General features: G+C 44.1%; 1 protein-coding gene and 1 non-coding gene across 6 annotated transcripts in view; one reads left to right on the plus strand and one right to left on the minus strand.

Moving 5' to 3' along the window:
- Positions 1-25,512, minus strand: part of SORCS1 (sortilin related VPS10 domain containing receptor 1) — a 574,694-nt gene that overhangs the window by 25,956 nt on the left and 523,226 nt on the right. For all 5 annotated transcript variants that reach the window (XM_061403397.1, XM_061403398.1, XM_061403399.1 and 2 more), the window contains exons 20-23: positions 19,616-19,749; positions 17,117-17,240; positions 10,959-11,071; positions 5,957-6,088 (exon numbers count right to left, since the gene is read on the minus strand). In XM_061403397.1, the coding sequence (XP_061259381.1) occupies positions 5,957-6,088; positions 10,959-11,071; positions 17,117-17,240; positions 19,616-19,749 (503 nt within the window). The remainder of the gene's footprint in view (positions 1-5,956; positions 6,089-10,958; positions 11,072-17,116; positions 17,241-19,615; positions 19,750-25,512) is intronic.
- Positions 12,840-12,911, plus strand: TRNAW-CCA (transfer RNA tryptophan (anticodon CCA)). Its single transcript has one exon. It is a non-coding gene; the product is annotated as a tRNA-Trp (tRNA).

The raw sequence follows: 25,512 nt of genomic DNA on the forward strand, positions 1-25,512 counted from the left end.
ATGAAATTTGAGTGTGGTAATCAGAACAGGGGTCAAGCTGAGGTAACGATATTACAATTTGGAGGACTTGAAACAAAGGAAGTGTGCTTTCTGCTTAATGCTCCATGGGATCTGCTGCAGGTAGATGTGATGCTGTGCTCATTATAGTCACACAGGGACACTGGCTGGTAGATCAGCCCCCTCAGCTGTACACACCACCAGAGGAGGGGAAAGAAGAGTTCTCTGGGTTCTAGAGATAAAATTTGAATACTTCAGCTTGGAAGTGACGCATCACTTCTGCACCCACTTCATTGGCCAGAATTAATCACCTGGCTCTGCTTACAGAAGAGCCTCATGGTATAACCCTACTGGTACCCAGAAATGGTGAGCTGGAGATGTTTGGTCAACAGAATAGATCACTACCACGTAAAGAACACATTCAATATCCAAACAGTGCTTAAAGAAACCAACAGAGGAAAATCGACTCTCAGATCATGAGAATGGAAATGTCAAATGCTGAAACATGAAGCTTAAGGACAGCAGAGAAGTAGTAATTTATGATACATGACACCCAGAGAAATGGTACAGAGTGAAACCATGAATACACACTGAAAATGGGCTTTAGCAGATTTATCGATGGCAAAGCGATATTGGGCCATAAAACTAATGCTTATCTGAAGTTGCGAGGAGGGATGGAAACCCTACTGAACTTAAGGAACATTTTGGTGCCAAGTTTAGGAGACTTGCCTGGGATTACCTTGGAATGGACATAGTCAAGCCTGACCCTGTTAGGTTATTAAGGCCTCTTCAAAGAGTGATTGAATGATATTACTTTTGGAATTAACAGAGAAAGATCTTTCCCAATTATCATGATTTCTGGTTTAATACATGAAGAAGCAGTGAAGCCAAACAGGACTTCTACTTATCAATTCTGTTCTTTGTTAGCACCAAAGCATCAGCTTGACTACAGTGTCTAAGAAGTTCTTCCTGGATGACATAATGAAGAAATAATGTGTCCCAGTTCACTTCCTTTCCCTAAATTCCCCATCACCAGCTCCAAACTTCTCTCCTTCTCCTTTTGCTGTATTCTTTCAGCACAACTCTTACCTATTCTTTTGATTATAACTTCCCATTTTAGTGACTTTCCTTGTGAACTTCAAAATATTTCTACAATTTCTCTCTTTGAAAAATCTGGACAGGGCAGACTGAGTATATCGAAAATGGTCTAAGATTATTTATTACATTTCACAATGAATCTTATTTCTAAAATTATTGCCAATAACCGGTTCCATTTTCAGAGGCACTTCCTCTTTCCCTGGATTTTGGTTTCTGCACCTGTCAAATGTATATGACAACACAAACAATTAAAGACGAAATTCATTGTTGGTGGTTGACATTTCGTCCATAGTCATTATGTTTCCTTTAAATGTGTCTGTGCCCTTTAAGGATTCAGCAAGACAACATGCAGGCTCCCTATCGCCCCAGCACAACATCACAAACACAGCATGATGGCCCTTCCTCCTTCCAGGAAAGCCAGATACAAAGCTTTTCACCTCTGAGGACTCAGAGAGAAGCCAGCAAGTACAGTGGTGCAGGAGGTGGGATATGCTCCACACCTGAGCAGCTGGCCTCAGGTAGCAAGAGGGTCTAATCCCTGATGAGGCCAGCTAAGGGCAAGTGAGCCTTTTCTCACTCTCTGGAGATGTGAAGTCGAGAGTGGTGGAACCCTCCCAGACAGAGGTCACTTGATTAACCCAGCCCAACGTTATCCAGATAACAAGGTCAAGTGCTTCTCACTGTGAGGAATTTTCAATTTATTTCACAGACAAGATAACTTGATCTAAGCCAGCATCTGTCCTCTCCGGGGAATGCTGTTAGAGGAAGTAAGGGAGGAGAGCCAAGAGCCCTTTGCTTGGGCCCTGCCCGCCTAGTCATCAGGGTCCACCTGGCCAGGTCCCACTTTTTCCCCTGCTGGGAATTCTGTGCAGTAACTTTACAAGAAAGGGGCCAGAGTATTGAGAGAGAGAGCATAAAGCCAGCTCTTCCCAAGTTCCATCTAATTCAGAGAGCAGCCTTTAAAGGAGTGGGGTCCTGGTTGTTGTTTTCACTTTGCACTCAGTTGCAACTTCTATGTAATTTATGACAAAGGAAGTCAGTTGCTTTTGCCTGCCTCCAGTTCCTTCTCTCCCCCCCATATTTCTCTTTAAGGACCCATGTCCTTCTTTATTCTCAGCCCATTTGATTTAGGAGGGGCTCCCTTAACTCCTGATCTGGGGAGGGTATGACACATTGAGTTATCACTGACAGAGCCCTAGCCTTCTGACTACCAGGCTCGTTGAGACATCTCCACTTTACCAAAGTCGAGCCTGTGAGAATTATTACCCTAGGCTTTTGGGGTGCACTCAGGGGAGAGGCACTGTCTTTTGAATGGAATTGGTAAGATGACTAAATAAAAGACTGGGGCTTCCTGGGGCCATTCTCGTCTTCCTATATGCTGGCCTCATTCTTAGGCAGACTTCTCATGTGGTCACAACAGAAAGAGATAGAGAAAGCAGGAGAGACGAAGACAGGGGAGTAAGCTGATGATACTTCCTCTCTGAGTTATCCATGCCTGAGCTGGACTTCCCAACTAAATAAGCTCATAACTGCACATTTCCAGTGAAATCTGTTTGAACAGAATATATATTCATTTCATCAGGGGAAAAAACCCTACACAACTCAAAGCAAAGCATCTGTTGCTCATTTCCTGGGGCAGCAGCCTTGATATCTGGGGGCCTTGCAGCAGTCAAGTGGTACCCAAATTCACACAGGCAGCATGATGGAACAAGGGGACCACTAGACTTGGGAGGCAACTCAACTTGCAGAAACAGAACTAGAATCTCCTTCTCCTTAAAGAGTTGCATCTCCTTAGGCAATTCACAGCTCTCGGTTGGGGTCTGACTTCGTTAATTTCAAAGTGACTGCATCAGAGAGAAGAATTAAAGGACCTCTCAGGATCATAACTATAGGATTCCTGTGGGCAGCACCGGTATTGCTGGTTCTGGACACAAGGCTTAGTTTACATACTGATTTCATTAGCGTACTTATTAACTGGGTAATAACAGTTTCCATAAGACACTGATTTCTCATATGCTAGGTTTGGTCACTGAAATTAGTTTCATTCCTGGATAAGGCTGCTACATTGGCAATTCCCTTAACCAAAGTTACAATCTCCCTTGGTACTCTGCTGCTTGCCCTCAATGCCATCCATCTGCCTGATAACTTAGATGAGTCATCTTCCCTCTAGTTACTCATTCACATGTTCTTCCTGTTTCCTGGTATCTTTGTTCTTTCCTGTAATTCCATTCATTAATCTTTTTCTCCTTATTTTCACCATCTTCTTTCTGCCAATGCATGCCGCGCACTATCCTAGTCTTTAATATGCCTATATATATTTTTTGCATTTCTCATATACTCTCCTATCACAAAATACCCATAAATGTAACCATTATCTATTTACCATTTATTGAGTAACCTCTATAGGTCAAGGGCTTTGCTGTATCACTTCTTTAATGATCTATCAAACACCCTATGAGACAAGTATTATTGATTATGTGATTTTGGCTGAATTATTGATCTTTTCTGAATTTTCCTCATCTATAAGATATAAGCAATGGATATAAGAGCTGAAGCTAGAAACCTGGTCTATATTTCTCCAAACCTGTGGTCTTTCTAAAACATATCTGAACTCGCTATCTAAAACATATCTGAACTGAAGCCACTGAATGTTAAGTTCCACAGCTTTCGAGCAAGCCAAGCCAGCTGCCTTAGGGTCTCTGATTAATGGCTCATCAGTACATGATACTTGGCTGCCTCAGGGACACTCACTCAGGTCTCTGAGAATGTCTCCGGAGAAGACACTCAGATAAGATAAAGAGAAAGAAGAACTCTAGGGAAAACAGACAGCAAGATATACACTCACACAAGTAAACCAAGTTTCAGAGAACACACGCCTCTTCTTTCTACATTTTCTCTAAAATAAACATCTAGAAACTATATTTTAGAGAGAGAATGAGATGTGCAGATGATGTGGTACCTGGGAACTTAGCTGGCTCTAAATCTGGACTCTTCCATATTGAGAAGATGATATTCTGGATTTCATGGGCAAGCCATAAGATTTCCAGAGGAGGCACAAATATACATGTCTCAACCTAAATTCTCTGGATAGGGATCTACACCCTTCTAGGTCTCATCAGCAGTGTGGTGATAAGAAATACTCCATTCTTTCTCCCACTGAACTGCAGGTGCAGAGAATAATTTACAGAATATAACCGGAAGCAGAAAGCGAGGGCTGAGCAAAGTCAGACGCAAAGTTTTCGGGTTCCCTGCCGTCCGATGTTCAAGTGCAGTTCATTAGGAGACGGGGTTCACTGGGACTTTCCTTGACAGCTCTGTTATTTGTTGTTTGCACATGAAAAAAAAATATAGACGTGAGTCTTCTGCCAACTGGGAAAGCGACTGTTGAAAGGTGGGCATGTCCTAGGAGGTGGGCCAGGTTGTAATGTGAGGTTGTTGCTAACAAGGCTGTGATAGAGGTTTCTCGAGTTATCTTGGAGACTAGAGATCAAGGAACTAGATTATGGGTTAATTCTAAGTAAACTGAAAAGCTCCAAGTACTAAAAGGAGAAAAAGTTAATATTTACTTAGTGTCTGAGAAGAATCCTGTTTTTAATATATCTGTCGGAGAGCATTGAGAAACCAAAGTCATATAGTTTCCAACAGGGTGACCAGACCAAGACTGATCATTTTAACTGGGTGAAGAATAAGAACAACAATAATGACATCATCATAGTAATAATCCTCACTACGCCTGCGTGTTAAGTTGGTTCAGTCGTGTCTGACTCTCGGTGACCATGCGGATCATAGCCCACCAAAGCTCCTCTGTCCTCGGGATCCTGTAGCCAAGAATACTGGAGTGGGTTGCCCTCCTCTGAGGGATCTTCCCAACCCAGGGATCGAATCCGTGTCTCTTATATCTACTTGCATTGGCAGGCAGGTTTGTTACCACTAGCACCACTTGGGAAGCCCAATGCTCACTACAGAGATGGGTAATCTGAAGTTAAAAGGAAGAATGGGAGAAAAAAGATCTAAGCAAGCAGGAGAGAGAGAACCTCTCTCTCACACACCCATACACACACACACACACACACACACACACACACACACACACACACACTCTAATACTCCAGAGGTGCTGGAGATGAGGAAAGCGAATCCCATAGCCAGGGGAGGTACTTGGAGTCAATATTACTCATTCATTATAAACTCAAATCATCGTAGACTGCTGGTGATAAAGAGGACTCACGATTTGTATAAAAGTTGTGCCTTTTTATAAAGATACACCATTTGATTCTCAGGGATTCTGTGGTGGCTCAGAGGGTAAAGAGTCTGCCTGCAATGCGGGAGACCTGAGTTCGATCCCTGGGTCAGGAAGATCCCCTGGAGAAGAAAGTGGCACCCCACTCTAGTACTCTTGCCTGGAGAATCCCAGGGGCAGAGGAGCCTGGCGGGCTACAGCCCATAGGGTCGCAAAGAGCCAGACACGACTGAGTGACTTCACTCTGACTTTGATTCTCATGATGAAAGTTTGTGAAGCAACATAAATCGATTCGACTTCTACACATTGTTCAGCCTCTTGCATTTTTCCTGCCACCTAATACCTTGGACAGTTTGCCATGTCAGTACACAGATTTATCTTGTCTACTGTAAGCACTGTAGATGGATATACCCTCAGTGGTTTAGCCACTGCTGACAATACACACTCTTGCACGTGTTTTCTGGTGATGCTGTAGTTAAAGCTCCAGATTACGTTTCTTTAGGGAGGATGGGAAGGTGGAAGAGTCCCCAAGTGGGGACCCCCAGAGCTGCTGTCCTGGTCAGGCACTAGCAGGGTCGTGGCTCAGAGAGGGAGAGGCTGGCATGCTACCTGGGGACTCACCTGCTCCAGGTCCTCGGCTGGCCTTTTGTTTTCTCCTGTGGGGTCCTGATGGGGTAAGACAAAGAGCTCGGCAGCGGTGGGCAGGCCAGGCAGCACTGCCACCAAGATGTGCTGGCCCGGAACCCCGGTGGCCTGAGGGAGAGATGCAGAGGCACACATGAGTCCTGGGGGAAAGAAAGCTGATGAGAAGGAACCATGAGACCTGTGGGGTGGTGCAGTAGGAAGGCACACGGGTGTGGAGATGGGAGTGTGAAAGCAGGGTCCTGGGTGCACTTGTCAGGGAGGGATGCAAAGGCCAGAGATGGGTTCGAGCCAGACTCTGAAGTCTGGCCCTCTGCTCTATCCCCATGAGACCATAAACACTTTGCATCCCCTTAAATTAAAAAGTGGCATGATGGTAGTACCTGCCTTGTAAAAGTAAGTGGACCCTGTCAGTGAGAAGGCTGTCACTGAGCCTTATCTTCTGCCCCCGGAGCTGTAACACTTTCTAACCTAGCTTCCTCCTTCCTCGAAGCACTAGCATTCCCTCCAAATCCACCAGGCATACCTCTATCACCTAACCTAATAGCACACCCCAGACCACAGCCTCCAGGTGTCTGTTGAGTTCTCCAAAGCATCAGACCCTAATGATCAGCTAAGGAAGCTCTCCTAACCCTTCCCCCTGCTACCCTTCAATCTTCTATTAAAATCATGCACATCACTCAAAACTTCCTCTTTATTGAGCCTACTTTCTAGATGGTTCTAGAATTCAGTTGGCTACAATTTCAGCATTTCTCTGGAGCATTCAGTCAGAATGTCATTTGGTTGTTGTACAAGAACTCCTCACATTTACTCCAAAATCTTCATTCTGCATGTGGATGAATGGAGGCACTCTTTTCCCAGATACCCCAGTGGGAAGCCTTATCTCACTTATGACATGACACTCTCCTTTCCACATCCTACCTAAGCAGCCTATGAGATATTGACAAGTGACCCTATTGGTTCCTTTCTATTTAAATTCCTCCCACCCCCGCCTTGTTAATATCTCAATTCAGCCTCTATGTTCACTCTCCTCAATCTTTACAACAGCCTCCCCATGTCCAGGAAACAGACTACTATCAATGCTTAAAGATTTATCCCCTTACAGTCCAACTCAGATTGTGTGTCCCCATCCAAACTCATGCACAAATTACCACTGCCAAGTGGATTAGATTTACATTCAAAGCCTTCAGCAATATGGTCCCACCTTTCCTTCCTACACTAATTATCCACAGCTCACACAGTCATCTTAGGCTTAACTGAATAGACTCATCTACAATTTCTCAACAGCCAGTCTTTTCTTGCAATTGTTTCTGTGTATCTCCGCCGAATGTCTTTTCTATACATTTGCTGCTAGAACATCATGAAGTTCTAGAACATAAAGTCCACTCATTTCAGTATATTTTTTCATGATTTCCAGTTAGGTGATTGTTGGGTTCTGAAATCTACCTTTATATCTTTCTTGAAGCACTAAGAAATTCCATTTGCTGGATCTTTTCCATGTGTCTGGCATTGTCCTAAGAACTTCTTAATATAATGCAATGTAATCTCCCACAAGCACTCTTTGAAGCAAGTATTACTATACCTCTCTGTGCAGGTGAAGACACAGGTTGCGAGTCCCCAGGAAGCTGGCTCTGAGCTTAGCATGTAGGGTGTTTATTAGGGGACATTCTTAGAATCAACAGCTAGAGGACTGAAGGCAAGGAAGCAAGAATGGGTAGAGGGAGAAGCTGAGCTATGATAAAGGTCAGCTCAGAAGACCTTGCAGAGAATGAGATTTGCCTGAGAAATCTGAATGGCCCTTCAGATTTGCCTGAGGTTGAGCTGAGGCATCACTGGACACGAGCCACTCAAAAAAGGACACAACGTTGGGGGAAGGCAGCTGAAACCTCTGCCCACAGCTCTCCCAGCAGCTAAGGCAACTGTATCTCCCGTAAGGGGAATCTGGATGGTACATCCCTATTTCTGCTACGGGACAGACAGTAGACGGAGGAAAGCTCAACAGCGGCTCAATGCCATCTAAGTAACGAGTGGCGACACTCAGTTTGGAACTCTGGTCTGACCATGATACTTCTGTCTTAACCAGGGCTCTCCTGCCTTCTTTCTCCTGGCACACAAAGCAGCTCCTGTCCCAGCTGGTATCATACAGTTTTATAGCCCTCCAGGATGCTAAGCTCAAATATTATGTCTAAACTCATCCTTATCATTGACAATGTTTACTGAAGGACTTTCAATGAAAGATCCCATTGCAAAATATCAATAGAAAAACCCCAGTTGATGAGGAAAAAGGCAATGATTTACATATTGAATTTCATTACAGAATGAATAGGAAGAAAACTACAATTAAGTTGACATCCAGTTGAGCTTCTTATAGAGCTTATTAGGGGACGCCTGGCAATAGGGCGTGTTCTTTAGGACTTAAGGAAGTGGCTGAGAATATTTACTATCTCAAAGCCAAAGTGGGGAGCTAGGAACAAGGGCTGGTTCAGCCACCTCTTAGGATTGAGTAACCACGGAGTCTTCAAAACTCCCTCCACTCCATCACCTCTTATCCTGAGGGATGTGAAGCCAACCTGTTTGTTCTGCATTTAGCTGATTATGCTCTGCAGCGGCCTAGAAATATTAAGGAGCAGTCATATCTAACCTAGTGGACAGCTGCTGGAAGGGTGGCATCCCGGAGCATCTGATCCCCTTCAAATTAATGTGAAGAGAAACCAGCCTGGAAAACATCACTGCTGAACTAATGCTTGGTTGATAAGCAACTGGGGGTGTTGGACAGCTGCCTAGGAGATCTACAGGGACAGAGATCTCTGAAGAAGGTGGGCTGTGGGTTCACTGAAGGCTATAAGTCATCTCTCTAGGACAGCAGAGAAGAGAAACCAGTTGTCACACTAGTGACAAGCAGCTCTAAGGATAAAGAGGCCTGTGGTTTGGTAGCTTCGCCCCCTGGTGGCCATAATGTTTAGCCACCGACAATGTCATAGATGCTCAGAGTCCTTAAGACAAAGGTGAGATGGCATTTACCCAGAGGTAGAGAAAATAACCCTTCTCCATCCCACTATTCCAATTACTCTTGTCTCTCCATTTAACAAGGCAAAGGACAGCAGCAGAGTGGAGTGGGAAGAAAACTACTTGATCAAGATTTAAACCTTGAGGTCTAACTCCAGAGCCTGACTTTAAACTGTACAACCCTGGGCAAGTTATTTGCCTCTATTCACCTGTAAAATGGGGATAATCATCCTATCCATTTCTACATCATAAGCTAGGTTTCTTTTTTGTGATTAAATGTGTCTAAAAATGCAAAACACTGAGAAGAGTTTCTGGAATTTTTAAAGTGCTAAATGAATATTCACAAAGACAATGGTATGATTATGGGAACATCAGCTCTTTGCAAAAGGCTGAATGTGAGATCAGTTTTCTGAGCAGGGGTTATCTGAATGTCTTTAACTCTCCTCATCCCCGTGTGTCATGAGGCACCATGCGTCAGGTGCAGGAGAGAATATATAACCAATCCTAAATTGACTCTTCTCTTAGGCTAAGAGTAGACCTCATTTTCTTGGGTGCCAAAATCACTGCAGATGGTGATAACAGCCATGAAATTAAAAGACGCTTATGCCTTGGAAGAAAAGCTATGACAAACCTAGACAGCATATTAGAAAATAGAGACATCACTTTGCCGACAAAGGTCCAGCTAGTCAAAGCTATGGTTTTTCCAGAAGTCACATATGGATGTGAGAGTTGGACCATAAAGAAGGCTGATCATCAAAGAATTGATGCTTTCAATTAATGCTTTCAATCTGTGGTGCTGAAGAAAACTCCTGAGAGTTCCTTGGACACTAAGGAGATCAAATCAGTCAATTCTAAAGGAAATCAGTCCTGAATATTCATTGGAAGGACTGATGCTGAAGCTGAAGCTCTAATACTTTGGCCACCTGATACAAAGTGTTGACCTGATGAAAAGAGTCAACCAAAGAAAAGACCCCAATGCTGGGAAAGATTGAGGGCAGGAGGAGAAGGGAGCAACAGAGGATGAGATTGTTGGTTGGCATCATTGACTCAATGGACACGAGTTTGAGCAAACTCCAGGAGATAGTAAAGGACAGGGAAGCCAGGCATGCTTCAGTCCATGGGGTCACAGAGAGTCAGACATGACTGAGCAACTGAAGAGTAGACCTTAGGGAAAAGTCATTTCTGGTTTCCTGGGTTTGTGCAATAAACCCAAGCAGCTATATGAGCAGATATTCCATTTCTCTGATTGTTTATGGAAGTGGAGTATGCAGGCGGAATGTGCCTAGAAGAAGATGTCTTGTCAAATTGTGGGTGACATTTGTTCAGAAGGGGATGAACCATACCACCTTGTTACCCTCCCAGAAACCAGATTGGATTCAGATCCTTCACTTTAATTTTGTAGCTTTGTCACTTATTAGCTGTGAGGCTTTAGACGAGTTATTTAACTTCTCTGAACCCCAACTGCTTAATCAACAAATAAAGACAATAATATGTTGCTCTTGGGGCTGTTGTGGGAAAGGAATGCTGTTAAAAAGAACTGGGACATAGTAAGATGACTACCTTCCTGTGCTGGGTACTCACTGGCTGTTGTGCTGGTCATTCATGGGGCTGGAACCCAGGCTGCTCTTACTAACGGTATTCACTCTATGCCTTTCAGTATTATGCCCAGTAGCTATTTCACACGTACTGACAGCTAACTGTGAATTCTGCCATGACTGTCACATATTGCCATGGTCATCTCTAAGCAGAACATAAAGGGTAAGGACCCCGTGATTATTCAATTTCGTGTCTCCCGTGGCACTTGTGACATGTCTGCGCATGGGAGGCTCAGCTTTGCAGGTATCAGACCGATGACACCCGCTTCCCCTGGCCTCTGGCTCTTTCCTGCCATTTCTTAGCACAAGGGTCGCCTCTCCATGAAGGACAAGGGCAGACGGGGAAAAGGCCTGGGCCAGAAGGAGCTGGCTACACTCACCTCCACCAAGGCCTTTTTGATGACTCGGCTGACGTCTCTCCTCCACTCAGGAATGTCCGGGTTGTAATCGTCCAGGTTTGGAGAAAAGGACAGGCGAAGAGATCGGAATTCCTCTGTGGACCACCAGAGTAGAGGGGTTACTATAAGTCAGATCAGCCTCTCAGGAAGTCTGTTATACTTTCTATTTTATGCAAAGCCCTAATGCAGGGTCCTTGTCCTCCACACTCACCAGAGAGACCTTACTAGAAGGCAAGGTCAACATCCCATCCCTCTTACCTCCGAGCTCCTTTTCCAGGCCAAAGCTTTAGTCTGTGACCCATGCTTCACTCCACAGCTTTATGCACTGTCCCCAGTCTAGCCCTTGTGCTCCTGGAGCACTCTGACTGCATCACGGGTTTCTGCCCCTGGGCCTTTGAACACACGGCCCCTTTCCCAGAATGGTCCCCTCTTCCCACCTTCCATGCATGCAGCACTCAAGCTCTAGTTTGAGTCCTCACTGACTTAATACTCTGCCCACCACATTTTACTTTTCTTTTTTATGGCACAGCTGTGCTCTGCACATACTTTCCACACACACACATTACCATTATATAATAATCATATTATATGATTATATAATTATAAAATTCATCATAGTCACTCTATTGCTAAATTTTGTTTGCATGGGAATTTCATTGAAAGGAATTTCCAACTCTTTATTTCAAGGATTTTGCTAGTTGTCACAGTAGCCTCTGAGTTAATCTTGGTCCCCCAGAAAGTAGATGAAATTATAAAGGCGATGATTTTGTGAGGAGAATTGTCTTTAACAGAATATGGGGAGGAAACCAGAGGATCTTGGAGCACCATCAGACCATGCTGCATATATGACACAGTGCAAGAGAGGGAGGAAGGTTCAGCGATACTAATGGGAGATCTGTGAGCTGAAGTCAGCCAGAGGAGCCCTGTGTCCCAGGAATGGGTTCACCTTCGTATTCCTACTGCATTCTGTCATCACTGGCTGGATGGTGCAGCCTTGGTCCTAACATGGTGATGGGTTTCAGAGCACAGCCCTGAGGGGGTCTTATCACACAATCTACTCAGATCACACTGCTCCCCTGAAATCTGTGGGAGGTTCCACACTGCACTTAGAATAAATTCAGATTCATATCATGGCCTTCATAGTGCCACACAAACCAGCAACAACTGTCTCCTGCCACATGTCCTACGGGCTGCCCTGCACTCCATGACGCCATCCTTCCCCATGTTCCTCAGGCTGCTAAATTTCTTCCCACATTACCATGCCTCTACTTCCCCAGATGATAGCCTGCTCAGCTCCTTTTCAGCCTTCAGTCTCTCCTGGGAGGAGCCCTTCCTTCCAGCAACCTCAGATATCCTCCCTTTAACCAGTGCTAACACCTTTCATCCTGTGACCCTATTTGTCTCCGCCAAACTTCTTACTGTTCAAATTATTTTGTTTGGGGGGATAAGGGGAGAGGGACAAATTGGGAGATGGGAATTGACATACACACACTACTGTATATGAAACAGATAACTAATAATAACCTACTGTATAGCACAGGGACTCTACTCAGTACTCTGTAATGGCCTATATGGGAAAAGAACTGAAAAAAGAGTGGATTTATGCATATGTACGGGCTTCCCTGGTGGCTCAGACGGTAAAGGCGTCTGTCTACAATGCGGGAGACCTGGGTTTGATCCCTGGGTTGGGAATATCCCCTGGAGAAGGAAATAGCAACCCACTCCAGTACTCTTGCCTGGACAATCCCATGGACTGAGGAGCCTGGTGGGCTACAATCCATGGGGTTGCAAAGAGTCGGACTCGACTTCACTTTCGTGCATATGTATAATTGATTCACTTTGCTGTACACCTGAAACTGGGCTTCCCTGGTGGCTCAGAGGTTACAGCATCTGCCTCCAATGCAGGAGACCCAGGTTCGATCCCTGGGTCGGGAAGATCCCCTGGAGAAGGAAATGGTAACCAACTCCAGTATTCTTGCCTGGAGAAATCCCATGGATGGAGATGCCTGGTAGGCTACAGTCCATGGGATCACAAAGAGTAAGACATGACTGAGCAACTTCACTTTCTTTCACTTTCACACCTGAAACTAACACAATACTGTAAATCAACTCCAAAAAAAGCTTTAAATAAATAAATGTTTTTGTTGTCTGTCTCCCACACAGGAATATTAGTTCAGTGAGGATGGGGGCACAGTGTTTCCGGCCCTTTGGGACAGTGCCCAGTCCATGGTAGGTTTTCAGTGGCCAGGAGTCACTTAATTAATACATTTTTGTTGAATAAATGAAGGCATGAACATCAGTGGCGGCTCTCTGTAGTTTATGCCTTTATTATTCAACAAACATTTCTTTCCTGTTTTAAGCATGTTCTTATATTTCAGGAGGGGCTCAGCAATACCGGCAACACCAAAGACACATTTAGGAAACTCAAAAACCCACATGTGCATTTCCTAACACTGCTAAGACTTCTCAGGATCAGGCATTGAAGACCTGCACATGATCAGGACTGCATTTAAGGCAGTCAGCTTATTCCAAAGATGTATTTTTCAAAGTTTGAGTATTTTGAGTCACTGGTCACCAAGGTGAACATTCCCACTTCACTTCTGATGGAGAAGAAGGAAATGCATATTAATTAGCAGCATGGGAAATGGCAGTGCCAAGGAATGACCCGCTGGGTCCTAACATTTCCCTGTGAAGATGTACGTGTTTGTCATTTTCACTTTCCTCGAACCTCTTAACCAAACTGTGGAGACTTCATCTCAAAAGAAGATATTTATCTTAATAAAGAGACACAGATGAGAAACTTGTTGCAGCTCCCTCTGTAATTACTTCACATGCTAAACAGCAGGGCAGAGAAATGTTATCTTTAAGTTTATTCAACAAATAGGGGATGCGTGTGGGAGGACTGAAAAGGGTAAACGTCAATAATATATGTATTTTTTGCAGCTGCTGAGAGAGATGAATTCTACACATTTACATTTTCTTTGTTGTATTTAAGGGCAAACTTGAGCCCTGAAGCAAAGGAAGGAAAACCATGCAAACTAAATTTTCTTTCCTACAGTCTACTGTATGTCTTTAGGTAGGCAATCTTTCCTCTGCCAGCTTCCCAAATATGACACCTCCTTCAGTCTGACCATAATGATCTTAAATTTCCCCAAAGCTTAATTATGCTTGAACAGGTTTCTTCCAGACTTCAGACTCTGACCTCCCCTTTCTTGGAGCATTTCTTTTAGAAACTTGCTATTATAAATTCTTTCTGTGAACTTTTGAGATGTAAATCTTCTGCAACCAGGAATGCCTTTCTCAAGGACCTAGGAACCATCTTTGAAATGGTATCATTAAGAAAGTGCCCCACCTCTGGGAGGGTAGGAACCAAGTTTCCTAAGTAAACCCTTATGTTCTAATCACAGAGGTAATCCAATCCCCCTGAGTCCTCTAGCACTTTCTGCTAGCTTATCCTAGAGTTTAAAACTCTCCCTGCCTTTTGTTTCTGTCCAGTTCAGTCTTGCCTATTTAATTTCCTGTGATGCAATTTGCTTTTAATAGGTCACACATGCCATTAGAATTTTCTAGTTATACATGTGAAACCCTGGACAACCCATCTGACCAAAGATGATTAAGGATGCTGAAAAACTCAGGAATTTGGCTACAGGAAGCAGGGAGCACTTTCCCTGTTCAAGCTTTTAGTCAAGGGATCCCTTTTAATGAAAAGAACCCATTTGATGGTGAATGACCCACTCTGGAATGATGCTTTTCAAGGGATTTTTAGGAAGAGGAAGAACTAAGCATAGCAAGGGATAGAAGGTAGTCATTAAGAGAAATATTCTCTCTAGATTCAGAATTCTTATGCTATGGCTATTATACTTACATTTTTTCACTTGTAAAAGAGGGATAATCATATTTCTGATAAGCCTGTTCATAGGATTCAATAAAACAGATCATATATATCCAATGCTTAGAATAAACACGAGTAAAAGATGCATCAATGTTAATTTCTATCACTACCAACCATCATCATTATTATTCAACCTATTACTGAATAGGGGAATGACTTTAAGACAGTAACTTTCCATTTGGGTACCACAATTTCCTAACGCTGTACTAACGGGTTGGACCAGAGAAGTCCAAGTTCGGTCTGTGGTTCTAATGAGGAGGTAGCCGTTGGACTAATGGGTCAGTGCCCGTTAGTGACACAGGTGACTTCCCGGAGGGAGGGAGGAAAGAAAGAGAGCATTGGATAGAAAAGAATGAGAGCCAGCCAACAGGGTAATTTCAGAGCACTGGGCCCTAAGTCTTGATGGTTGGAAGCCCAGCTCCGTCACTTACTAGCTGGATCAAGTTAATTACCTCTCTGAAAAAAATGAGGTAATCATATCAGCTACCAACCAGACGCATTCCTATAGCATAGAAAGGAGATGGAGAGGAAAGAGAAACACAAGCTCTCCTCTCTTTGGGCCACTCGGCCAAGAGGTCTCCTCACTGATGGGACCTTGGAGGAAAACCACAACCCTGGTTAACTTTCACTTACTACTGAGGCTGCTCAAACCTCTTCAGAGGCTGGGGGAGGGAGGAAACACTATGAAATCTAACACGCATCCATGCGAGGAGAACAGTGTTCTCAGACGTGTTCAAAGTTGCTTACAAACTGCTTTCTGAATTTGAAGGTCAAGTTGGCAAAATGAGAAATGAAAACAGGACCTGCATTAGAATCAATCAATTCTAGAACTGGGGCAATTGATATTACTTGGACCATGAAACAGGACCTGCATTAGAATCAATCAATTCTAGAACTGGGGCAATTGATGTTACTTGGACCATGAAACAGGACCTGCATTAGAATCAATCAATTCTAGAACTGGGGCAATTGACTTGGACCATGAAACAGGACCTGCATTAGAATCAATCAATTCTAGAACTGGGGCAATTGATGTTACTTGGACCATGAAACAGGACCTGCATTAGAATCAATCAATTCTAGAACTGGGGCAATTGATGTTACTTGGACCATGAAACAGGACCTGCATTAGAATCAATCAGTTCTAGAACTGGGGCAATTGATGTTACTTGGACCATGAAACAGGACCTGCATTAGAATCAATCAATTCTAGAACTGGGGCAATTGATGTTACTTGGACCAGGAGCTCATGTGTCGCTGTCTCAGTCTCTTTATCTCTTTCAGTCTCTCATCTCCCTTTCCCTCCCTCGCTCGATCCTCCCTTTTGTTCTCTCTGCACAGCATTTATTTCCCTATCATTTCCTTTTAAATTCCTGCTGTTTAAATTTTGATTTTCTGGGATGCATTAGTACCGTTTTCATATTAACAATAAAAGTTCATATTTTTACCATCTACTAAAGCACTTAGTGCAGATCCATCTGACTATCTTTCTGTAGAAAAAAATAAAAATTACCAAAATGAAATCAATTTGTATAAACTGTTTTTTTAAATATCATTTTCCATCAAGGATCCCACCTTTCCATTTCAGTAAATTTTCATTCCACGCGATACCCTGACCACATCAGTTTCCCCAACTGATGACAAGAGTGTTCTGTACAGCTGTTTGTTCAAACTAATATTCTGTCCACGATGATGCACTGCATGTGCTTGTTATGACCCCTCCCTTGCTTTTAAACCAGTAGAGTGATTTTTAAATGATACATATTTGTGGAAGAGATTTTCAGAGCATTTAGACATTGGCAGATTCTTCTTAATGATCAAGACTCTGAGTTTGAACTTAAAAAAATAAAGGCTCAATATTAACCATTTTCTTTTATAATCGGTTTTAAATCTGTAAACATCACAAAAATATCAAATGGAGTGAATCAGCCTTCCACATAATGAAATTCACTCTTCTGTACCTAAGGTAGTTGAGTGCACAGTTACTCTATGGCACCAGAGCCAGTTCCAAAAAAAAAAAAAAAAAAAAAGACAACAAATCGTCTTGGGGTTTTGTGATCCCTACTTTGCTGGTGAACCACACCTTCCTCAAAAGAGGAGATGAGACTTGACTCAGCTTTTTCTCAACCACTACCGTCTGTTCTCTGGGTAGATTCATAAGACAGCACGGCGTCTGGTGCCAAGGTACCAAACCATCTCATCTGAGTGATAGATGCAGACGGTGATGGATCAGCAGATGACCACTCACCGTATACCGCGATGGTCTTCGTGTCTTGCAGGATGGCATTCCCAGCTGAGACCTGCACTGTGATGGTGTTCATCCCTTCAGAAGTAAACTTGAATGCTATGCTTCCCTCCAAGGTGATCAGGGGCTAAAGCAAATGAGGACATAGAGTGAGGGGAGAGATTTTCAGTTACACCCAAGATAGGCACCAACTCTGAACCACCAACAAGCTCCTTAAATTAGCGGAGGCTCTTTCCGGGGCAGCCCCTGTGTGCCTGACTCCACCTATGCCTCCCTATTACCTCGAGTCCGGTCCAGAAAGGGACTACCAGAGAAGAAACTCTACTCATTCCTGAATCTGACGCCTCTCTTCTGCTACAGTCCTGACTCAGGACTGGGGAGATCATTAGGCCTTGCCTGCTGGTGGGGTGTCTCTCTGTTGATAACCTACTCATCAAGCAGATCTCTTAATCCAAGGCAACATTAAAATCAGGCCAAAAGAAGGGGCTCATATGAATCCAGATTTAAGCCAGTCACTGAAAGTGTATAAGCTGCCAGTGCTTCTCTCCAGGGGGCGCTGCTTACATAAAATTACAATGGAATGCAGCGACCGTGGACACCAAAACTACACTAGGTAGACGGGTTTTGGCCTTGTGTGGCTTGGTTTGCTCTGAGAAGCCCCATCAGCAATTTCCTGGAAGGAGCTGCTATAGAAACAGGTACTAATTGGATCGTGGTTTGAGGATTCAAAAAAAAGATTTGGACCCAGAGGGATGGTATGGGGAGGGAGGAGGGAGGAGGGTTCAGGATGGGGAGCACATGTATACCTGTGATGGGTTCATTTTGATATTTGGCAAAACTAATACAATTATGTAAAGTTTAAAAATAAAATAAAATAAAATAAATTAAAAAAAAAAAAAAAGATTTGGATCAGCTCCTGTAATGCAACTGGACACCAGGGTCCTGGGGAAAGGATTATTAGCCTCCTGACCTCCCTCCACTCACTCCCCACAAACAGTTCATTCCTGTCTTTTCTTTAATTAATTCAAAAATCAAAATTTATTTAACTCCCTGTGTAGCAGAAGGTAGACTAAAGCCCAGCATAAGAAGTCTGCTTAATAGAATCTGTTGAGAATTTAGTTTTCTGCTAAAAGCTTAAAAAAAGAAGCAGCAGCAAATAAGTTATTTAATAGTTTCACCTCCTAGTACTAGCATTCAAGCAAGTAACACAGATTTCTCTTCTCCTGCGGATAGTGGGCCCAATCTGGACCCAATTTGCATGTACAGTTTCAGAAGAAATAAAAAAGGGCTTCTTTTCAGCTGATTTATGTCAGCAGGAGAGGTGAGAGATTCCTTTGACTGTCAGCCACAGAGCAGGTCTGGTGTCAGGAGAGGTTTCCCCCCTGGGCTTGTGTGAAATTATGGCTCCAGTTAAAGCCAACACTCAGCTCTGGGGTAGAAAGAGATTTGTATTCACACAAGATGCATTGAATTTGAAGAGCAAAGTTATAAGCAACGGCACCTCTGCTGGAAGAAGATGAAGCTCTCCATTCAGAGTCATTGGTCCGGGGTCCTCTAGGGAAGATGATGCCAGGCTTCAGTTCTACTGCCTTCACTGACATTTGCAAGCAAATTTTAATTTCTGAGGACGGAAGGAGTTCCAAACTGCATCAGAGCATGCAGCCTGGTGTGCGGGGAAGAAAAACCCAGGCAGGCATGAGAAAGGCCATGGATTTGCATGAAGTAGCTGAGTGAGACTGGAAGAAGCCACTTCATCTGTGTCCTCACTTTTCTCATCGGTAAAACGAAGGACTCGGGGTACATGAGATCTAAGGTCTCCACTGATTTTGAACTTGCTGCTGACTTTAGATCACAGGGAGTGTTTGGAGGAAACATAAAGCAGGAAGCTGAGCTAAAGAAGGGGTCGTTTCTGATCCAGGCTGGGGAGTTATGGGGTGGAGGGGCCATAGGGCGGGGGGGCCATGTCTGATCAAGAATAGAGAACAAAGGGCGAGGGGCAGGCTGCACAGACATCTGTGGCTCTTGTCTGTCTGGTGTCCACTGTTCTCTTCTTTCGAGGGCCATTTCCTCCCTTCTCTTGGTCTAGACAGATCTAGGAAGGTTGATTTGAACAGCTAGCTCTGTTTCTGCCACGAGCACCATGATCAAGGCATGGCTGGTATTATTACTCTGTTCCAGGACTCCTGTTAGAATTTTGGGAAAGATGGCTCATTTGCTCCACTGAGCTGTGACAACAACATAAAGCTCAGGGTTGCTGCTGAGGGTCACTGCAGAGTAAAGCCCATGTGGAGAAGAACCCTGACTCACAGGAAGGCAGGGGTAAGAGGGAGGGGTGTAGACGTGAGAGAGACAGAGACATACTGAAGGGATGACTGGGGCACTCAGAGCCTGCCATTCCTGAGGTTGCCACAACTCCTGGACTCTTGAGTTAGGATAAGTCATGTCTTTCCCTTTATTGCTTCAAGAGGAGCCACACAGACCCTGCATGGAAAGCTGACTCACCTCAGTGTTGTTCCCGTACCACCACACGTAAGTGAGGGTGCCCACTTGGCTGGGCCACAGCACGGCGGTGGCGTTGACCTCTTTGTTCTTCGTCGTGACAAAGGGAAGAGACAGGTGAACATGCTCCAGGGGACCTGAGGCACAAGAGGAGAGAGGAGGCATGGAGAGGGAAGAGCTCTCTCTGCTTTGCCTTCCCTGCTCTGAATTCACAATCCTTCCAGAAGCCTCCAAAACATCAGTCGTGTTCCTGGACGGACGTGCTCAGGCGCCACCCCTACTCTGGGGGAAAGGAATATATTGAGAACAATTGTGTCTCCATCCTTTCCATTTACAGATCTTTCTTCCAGGTCCAAATCCTGAGTTATTTCTGTGTAAAAGCTTAAACTGTTACAAGTAACTGATGAAGTCCTTAAAGGAAAAGGAATAATATGAGATTTCACAGGGAGATGCAAAGTGTTTCCAAGAAACCTCCCAGAATCCATGTTGGGTGGGGGCTGGCTATTATACAAATCCCCAAAACTTTCTACATGTAATTGTTTTGTATCTCTATTGGATTTTAAAGATGTAAATGTGTATGTTTGTGAATAACTGTGTTTGTGTGAGTGTCTGTAGCCTCCTGGTTAGGTAAGCACAGGGCTGAGCTGAGCCTGTCCAGGACAAAGACAGGCATGAGGGGGCAGAGAGAGAGTTTTGTGGGCCTCAGGTTCTCAGAATGCACTCAGCTGAAAAGTAGGATGATTCTACCTATAGAGGCCCAGTGGACCAGAAACTTTAGTCAGATGTACAAACCCACAAAGATAACAGCATCTTTTTCTTGGAGAACCACTAGACCTACCCTGCTGCTGCTGCTGCTAAGTCACTTCAGTCGTGTCCGACTCTGTGCGACCCCATAGACGGCAGCCCACCAGGCTCCCCTGTCCCTGGGATTCTCCAGGCAAGAACACTGGAGTGGGTTGCCATTTCCTTCTCCAATGCATGAAAGTGAAAAGTGAAAGTGAAGTTGCTCAGTCGTGTCCAACCCTCAGCGACCCCATGGACTGCAGCCTTTCAGGCTCCTCCGTCCATGGGATTTTCCAGACAGGAGTACTGGAGTGGGGTGCCATTGCCTTCTCCGAGACCTACCCTAGGATCCCCTGAATTTCGCTTCAAGTCACTGTTACCAGACAAAATGCATTCTCCTTTGGGGGGAACATGGCAAAAATCCACCACCACCACCTGTATTCATGAGATGGAGAAGAAAGTGGCACTCAGGCCTTTGCACCTGCTTTAATCACTGTCCCCTCTTCTAGTTGACCATATGATGATTTTCTAAAGTCCTTGACCTCTTTCTCCCTCTATATTCTTTTCTGCTGAGGGATACTATCCACACTCTGACCTTCAACTATGAACCACATGCTTAGGGCTCCAAAACCACCTTCTTGACTCCAGACTCAGTTGTTTATTTGTGCTCAGTCATGTCTGACTCTTTGAAGCCCTAAGGACTGTAAACTGCCAGGTTCCTCTGTCCATGGAATTTTCCAGGCAAGAATACTGTAGTGGGTTGCCATTTCCTCCTCCAGGGGATCTTCCTGACTCGGGGATTGAACTCACATCTCTTGCATCTCCTGCATTGGCAGGCAGGTTCTTTATCACTAGCACCACTTTGGAAGCTCTCAGACTCAATTAACAGCCAGATATTCCTATGAAATACACTGCCTCCCCCTACCCCCCACCATTCTGTATACTCCAATCTTGATGAATAACACCAGTGTTAATCTAGGGGAGCAACCCAGAAGGAGAAAGTCAGTCTTGATTCCTTATTTCTTTGCTGCCCACATCCATTTAGGAAACCACTGATTTGGTTTCATAAATTCTCTCTCAGAGCTCTTTGCATCCTGTCCTCGTTCATACACTACACACCCATCTCACCTGAAGGAGTAGAACTTTCTCATGGAGAGCCAGACATCATGGAATGAGAGTCAAGTGGGCCTTAGGAAGCATCACTATGAACAAAGCTAGTGGAGGTGATAGAATTCCAGTTGAGCTATTTCGAATCCTAAAAGATGATGCTGTGAAAGTGCTGCACTCAATATGCCAGCAAAATACTCATCAGTGGCCACAGGACTGGAAAAGGTCAGTTTTCATTCTAATCCCAAAGAAAGGCAATGTCAAAGAATGCTCAAACTACCGCAGAATTGCACTCATCTAACATGCTAGAAAAGTAATGCTCAAAATTCTCCAAGCCAGGCTTCAACAGTACATGAACTGTGAACTTCCAGATGTTCAAGATGGATTTAGAAAAGGCAGAGGAACCAGAGATCAAATTGCCAACATCTGCTGGCTCATCAAAAAAGCAAGAGAGTTTCAGAAAAACATCTACTTCTGCTTTATTGACCACGCCAAAACCTTTGACTGTGTGGATCACAATAAACTGTGGAAAATTCTCAAAGAGATGGGAATACCAGACCACCTGCCTGCCTTCTGAGAAATCTGTATGCAGGTCAGGAAACAACAGTTAGAATTGGACATGGAACAACAGACTGGTTCCAAATCAGGAAAAGAGTATGTCGAGGCTGTATATTATCACCCTGCTTATTTAACTTATATGCAGAGTACATCATGAGAACTGCTGGGCTGGATAAAGCACAAGCTAGAATCAAGATTTCCAGGAGAAATACCAATAACTTCAGATATCCAGATGGCACAACCCTTATGGCAGAAAGTGAAGAACTAAAGAGCCTCTCGATGAAAGTAAAAGAGGAGAGTGAAAAAGTTGGCTTAAAACTCAACATTCAGAAAACTGAGATCACGGCATCTGGTCCCATCACTTCATGGTAAATAGATGGGGAAGCAATGGAAACAGTAACAGACTTTATATTTTGGAGTTCCTAAATCACTGCAGACGGTGACTGCAGCCATGAAATTAAAAGACGCTTGCTCCTTGGAAGAAAAGTTACAACCAACCTGGACAGCATATTAAAAAGCAGACATTACTTTGCCAACAAAGGTCTGTCTAGTCAAAGCTATGATTTTTACAGTAGTCATACATTTCCTTATAGTTGGACTGTAAAGAAAGTTGAATGCCAAAGAATTGATACTTTTGAACTGTGGTGTTGGAGAAGACTCTTGAGAGTCCCTTGGACTGCAAGGAGATCCAGCCAGTCCATCCTACAGAAAATCAGTCTAAATATTCACTGGGAGGATTGATGCTGAAGCTGAAACTCCAATACTTTGGCCACCTGATGTGAAAAACAAACTCATTGGAAAAGACCCTGATGCTGGGAAAGATTGAAGGTAGGAGGAGAAGGGGATGACAAAGGATGAGATGCTTGGATGACATCACTGACTCAAAGGACATGAGTTTGAGTAAACTCCAGGAGTTGGTGATGGACAGGGAGGCCTGGCGTACTGCAATGCATAGGGTCACAAAGAGTCGGACATGACTGAGCAACTGAACTGAAGTGAACTTAACTAAACCTTTCCCCATTCTAATCCACCCTCCTGCTCTGTGTGTCAAAGCCTGCCTCCCTCAATAATACATAAACTGGGGACTTCCCTGGTGGCCCAGTGGCTAAGACTCCACACTCCCAATGCAGGGTGCCAAGGTTTGATCCCTGGTTGGGGAACTAGCCCCATGTGCTACAACTAAAGATCCTATGTGCTACAACTAAAGATCCCATGTGCCACAACTAAATAAATAAAGATTTAAAAAGTAATACATAAGCTAGACCAAGTCCCAGATGGCCCCATCACTTAGAATAAAACATACGGTCCAGGGCAAGGGCGGAGCAAGCACAAAGACTCAGAGGAGGAGGGGGATCTCCATGTTGGAGGAATAGGGAGAAATGGAGAAATAAATGGAGGGAACGTGTAGAAGACAATGAGATCTCAGAGATAACCAGGACATAGAGCACACTGGCCTTTAAGGCCCAGAAAGATGTATATGTGTGTTTGTGTAAGTTCTTTCTTGCATATGTATAAGTATACATTATACATTCATGCAATGTATAGCAATGACTATGTGCCTTCTCACCCTCCAACTTGTTGTGAGAGTGATATTTCTAGAAAGTGATGCTACTCACATGCTCAAAATGAAAATTTCCATTATATAATAATAATATTAAGATAGCTAACACATACAGATCTCAAGTTTGTGAGATAGAGAATACAGGCTGAAAACTTTTGGAGGGACAAGTCTTTTGTATTCATCTTTATATATATAGAAAATTGCATGGACAGAGGAGTCTACAGTCCATGGGGCTGCAAAGAGTTGGGCACGACTAAGTGACTGAGCACACACACAGAGATGTGTGCTGTGTGGACAGAAGAGTCTGGTGGGCTGTAGTCCATGGGGCTGCAAAGAGCTGGACATGACTAAGTGACTGAGCACACACACACAGATGTGTGCAGGTCCTGAGACATAGCAGGCGTTGCGGTATTGGCTGAGTCACTGAACAAAACAGGGTATCAAAGAGTTGGACACGACTTAGCGACCAAACAACAAAGTGAACAAAAACATAATTTCCTGTTTCTGCTTTCGTCTGTGTTTTCCTCTCTTTATAGATTAGAGGCTGGGAGACCAGGAGAACAGAAATAATTTTCTGGTGTACAAGCCATATGATAAGAAGTAGTTGATCATAAGTCAGAATTGTTCAATGAAATAATAAAAGGGTAACATTTACTGAGCAGTGGCTGTGTACCACATAGTCTGTGAACGACTTCATGTTCTCATTTAATCTTCATAATAATCTTATGAAGTAGGCACTATTATCAGCTCCATGCAGAGATGAACTAACAGAGGCAGGTCACCTTCCTTCACTCCAGGGTGTGAACCAAAACAGTTCAAGTTCAGAGCCTGGGCCAGCTGACAAATGCTTTCTAAGACCCATGTTAACAAAAGAGCTATTAAGACCCACTACTTACTGATGACTCAGACATGCTGCAGACAGCGGGACATGCTTGTTACACAGGCTCTTGTTTATTGCATGGCTCCTGCCATCCCTCATCACGTGATGTGCTCCAGCAGGTGCCCTGTCCCACCTGAGGACCTTACTTACACACCTTGCTGATGGCAGCTGTCCCCTCGTCTGTGACACTCCTCCTGACTCCCCAATCAGAGTTACATGAATCAGCTAGAATGTGAGAACTAGACAAGCTCAGGGAGACCAGCCATTTCCATCCTAAAAGGGTTCATCTTGATCTCTCCTGAGCATTCAATAATTTTTAAAGTCCCAAAGGTCAAAATAAGGATAATGTCTGTGTGTCCTAATGACAAATTGAATCTTGCTCCCGAAATATGGTCGTCCCTTCACTCAGTAGTTTCTGCGTGCTGGGTGTCAGGCATTACTCCAGGTGCTGGGACACCTGGCCCTTGATGGTGCTTATGTGTTGTTGAGGGAGGCAGTGAATGCAAGGAGCAGGCCTAGTGAGAGCATGCTATTTTTGATGGGTGGTCAAGCAAAGTCTCTCAGAAGCAATGCCATTTGGCCAGTCACCTGAATAACATGTATGCATGCACCATGTATCTCCTCGGGAAGCTTCAGGGTAAGGCTAGGGCACAGACCTTGAGAAGGAGGTGGCCTGTCAGGTATGAGGATAGCAGGAAACTCAGCAGGTACTTTAGGTGCTGAAGAATGTCCATGTGTGTTTGTATAACTTTCATCTTGTATATATAGACATACACACACATGCACGCACGCACGCGCACACACACACACACACACATCATCTGTTCATACAGATGTGTGGAATTTAGCTCTCAGGTAGCTAAGTCCTCTTGTTTTTTATCTGTTTAATATACCTGATTCCTGTTGCTTCAAAGCCGAGCTTTCAACTCTCATTTTTCTGCACAGAGGGATCTACCCTAACGGAACCTTGGAAGTGAAACTCTAACCCCTGGAAGCCTCCCGCTGGCTAGC

The sequence above is a fragment of the Bos javanicus genome, chromosome 26 (genome assembly GCF_032452875.1).
Source record: "Bos javanicus breed banteng chromosome 26, ARS-OSU_banteng_1.0, whole genome shotgun sequence".
In the NCBI taxonomy this organism is placed as follows: domain Eukaryota; kingdom Metazoa; phylum Chordata; class Mammalia; order Artiodactyla; family Bovidae; genus Bos; species Bos javanicus.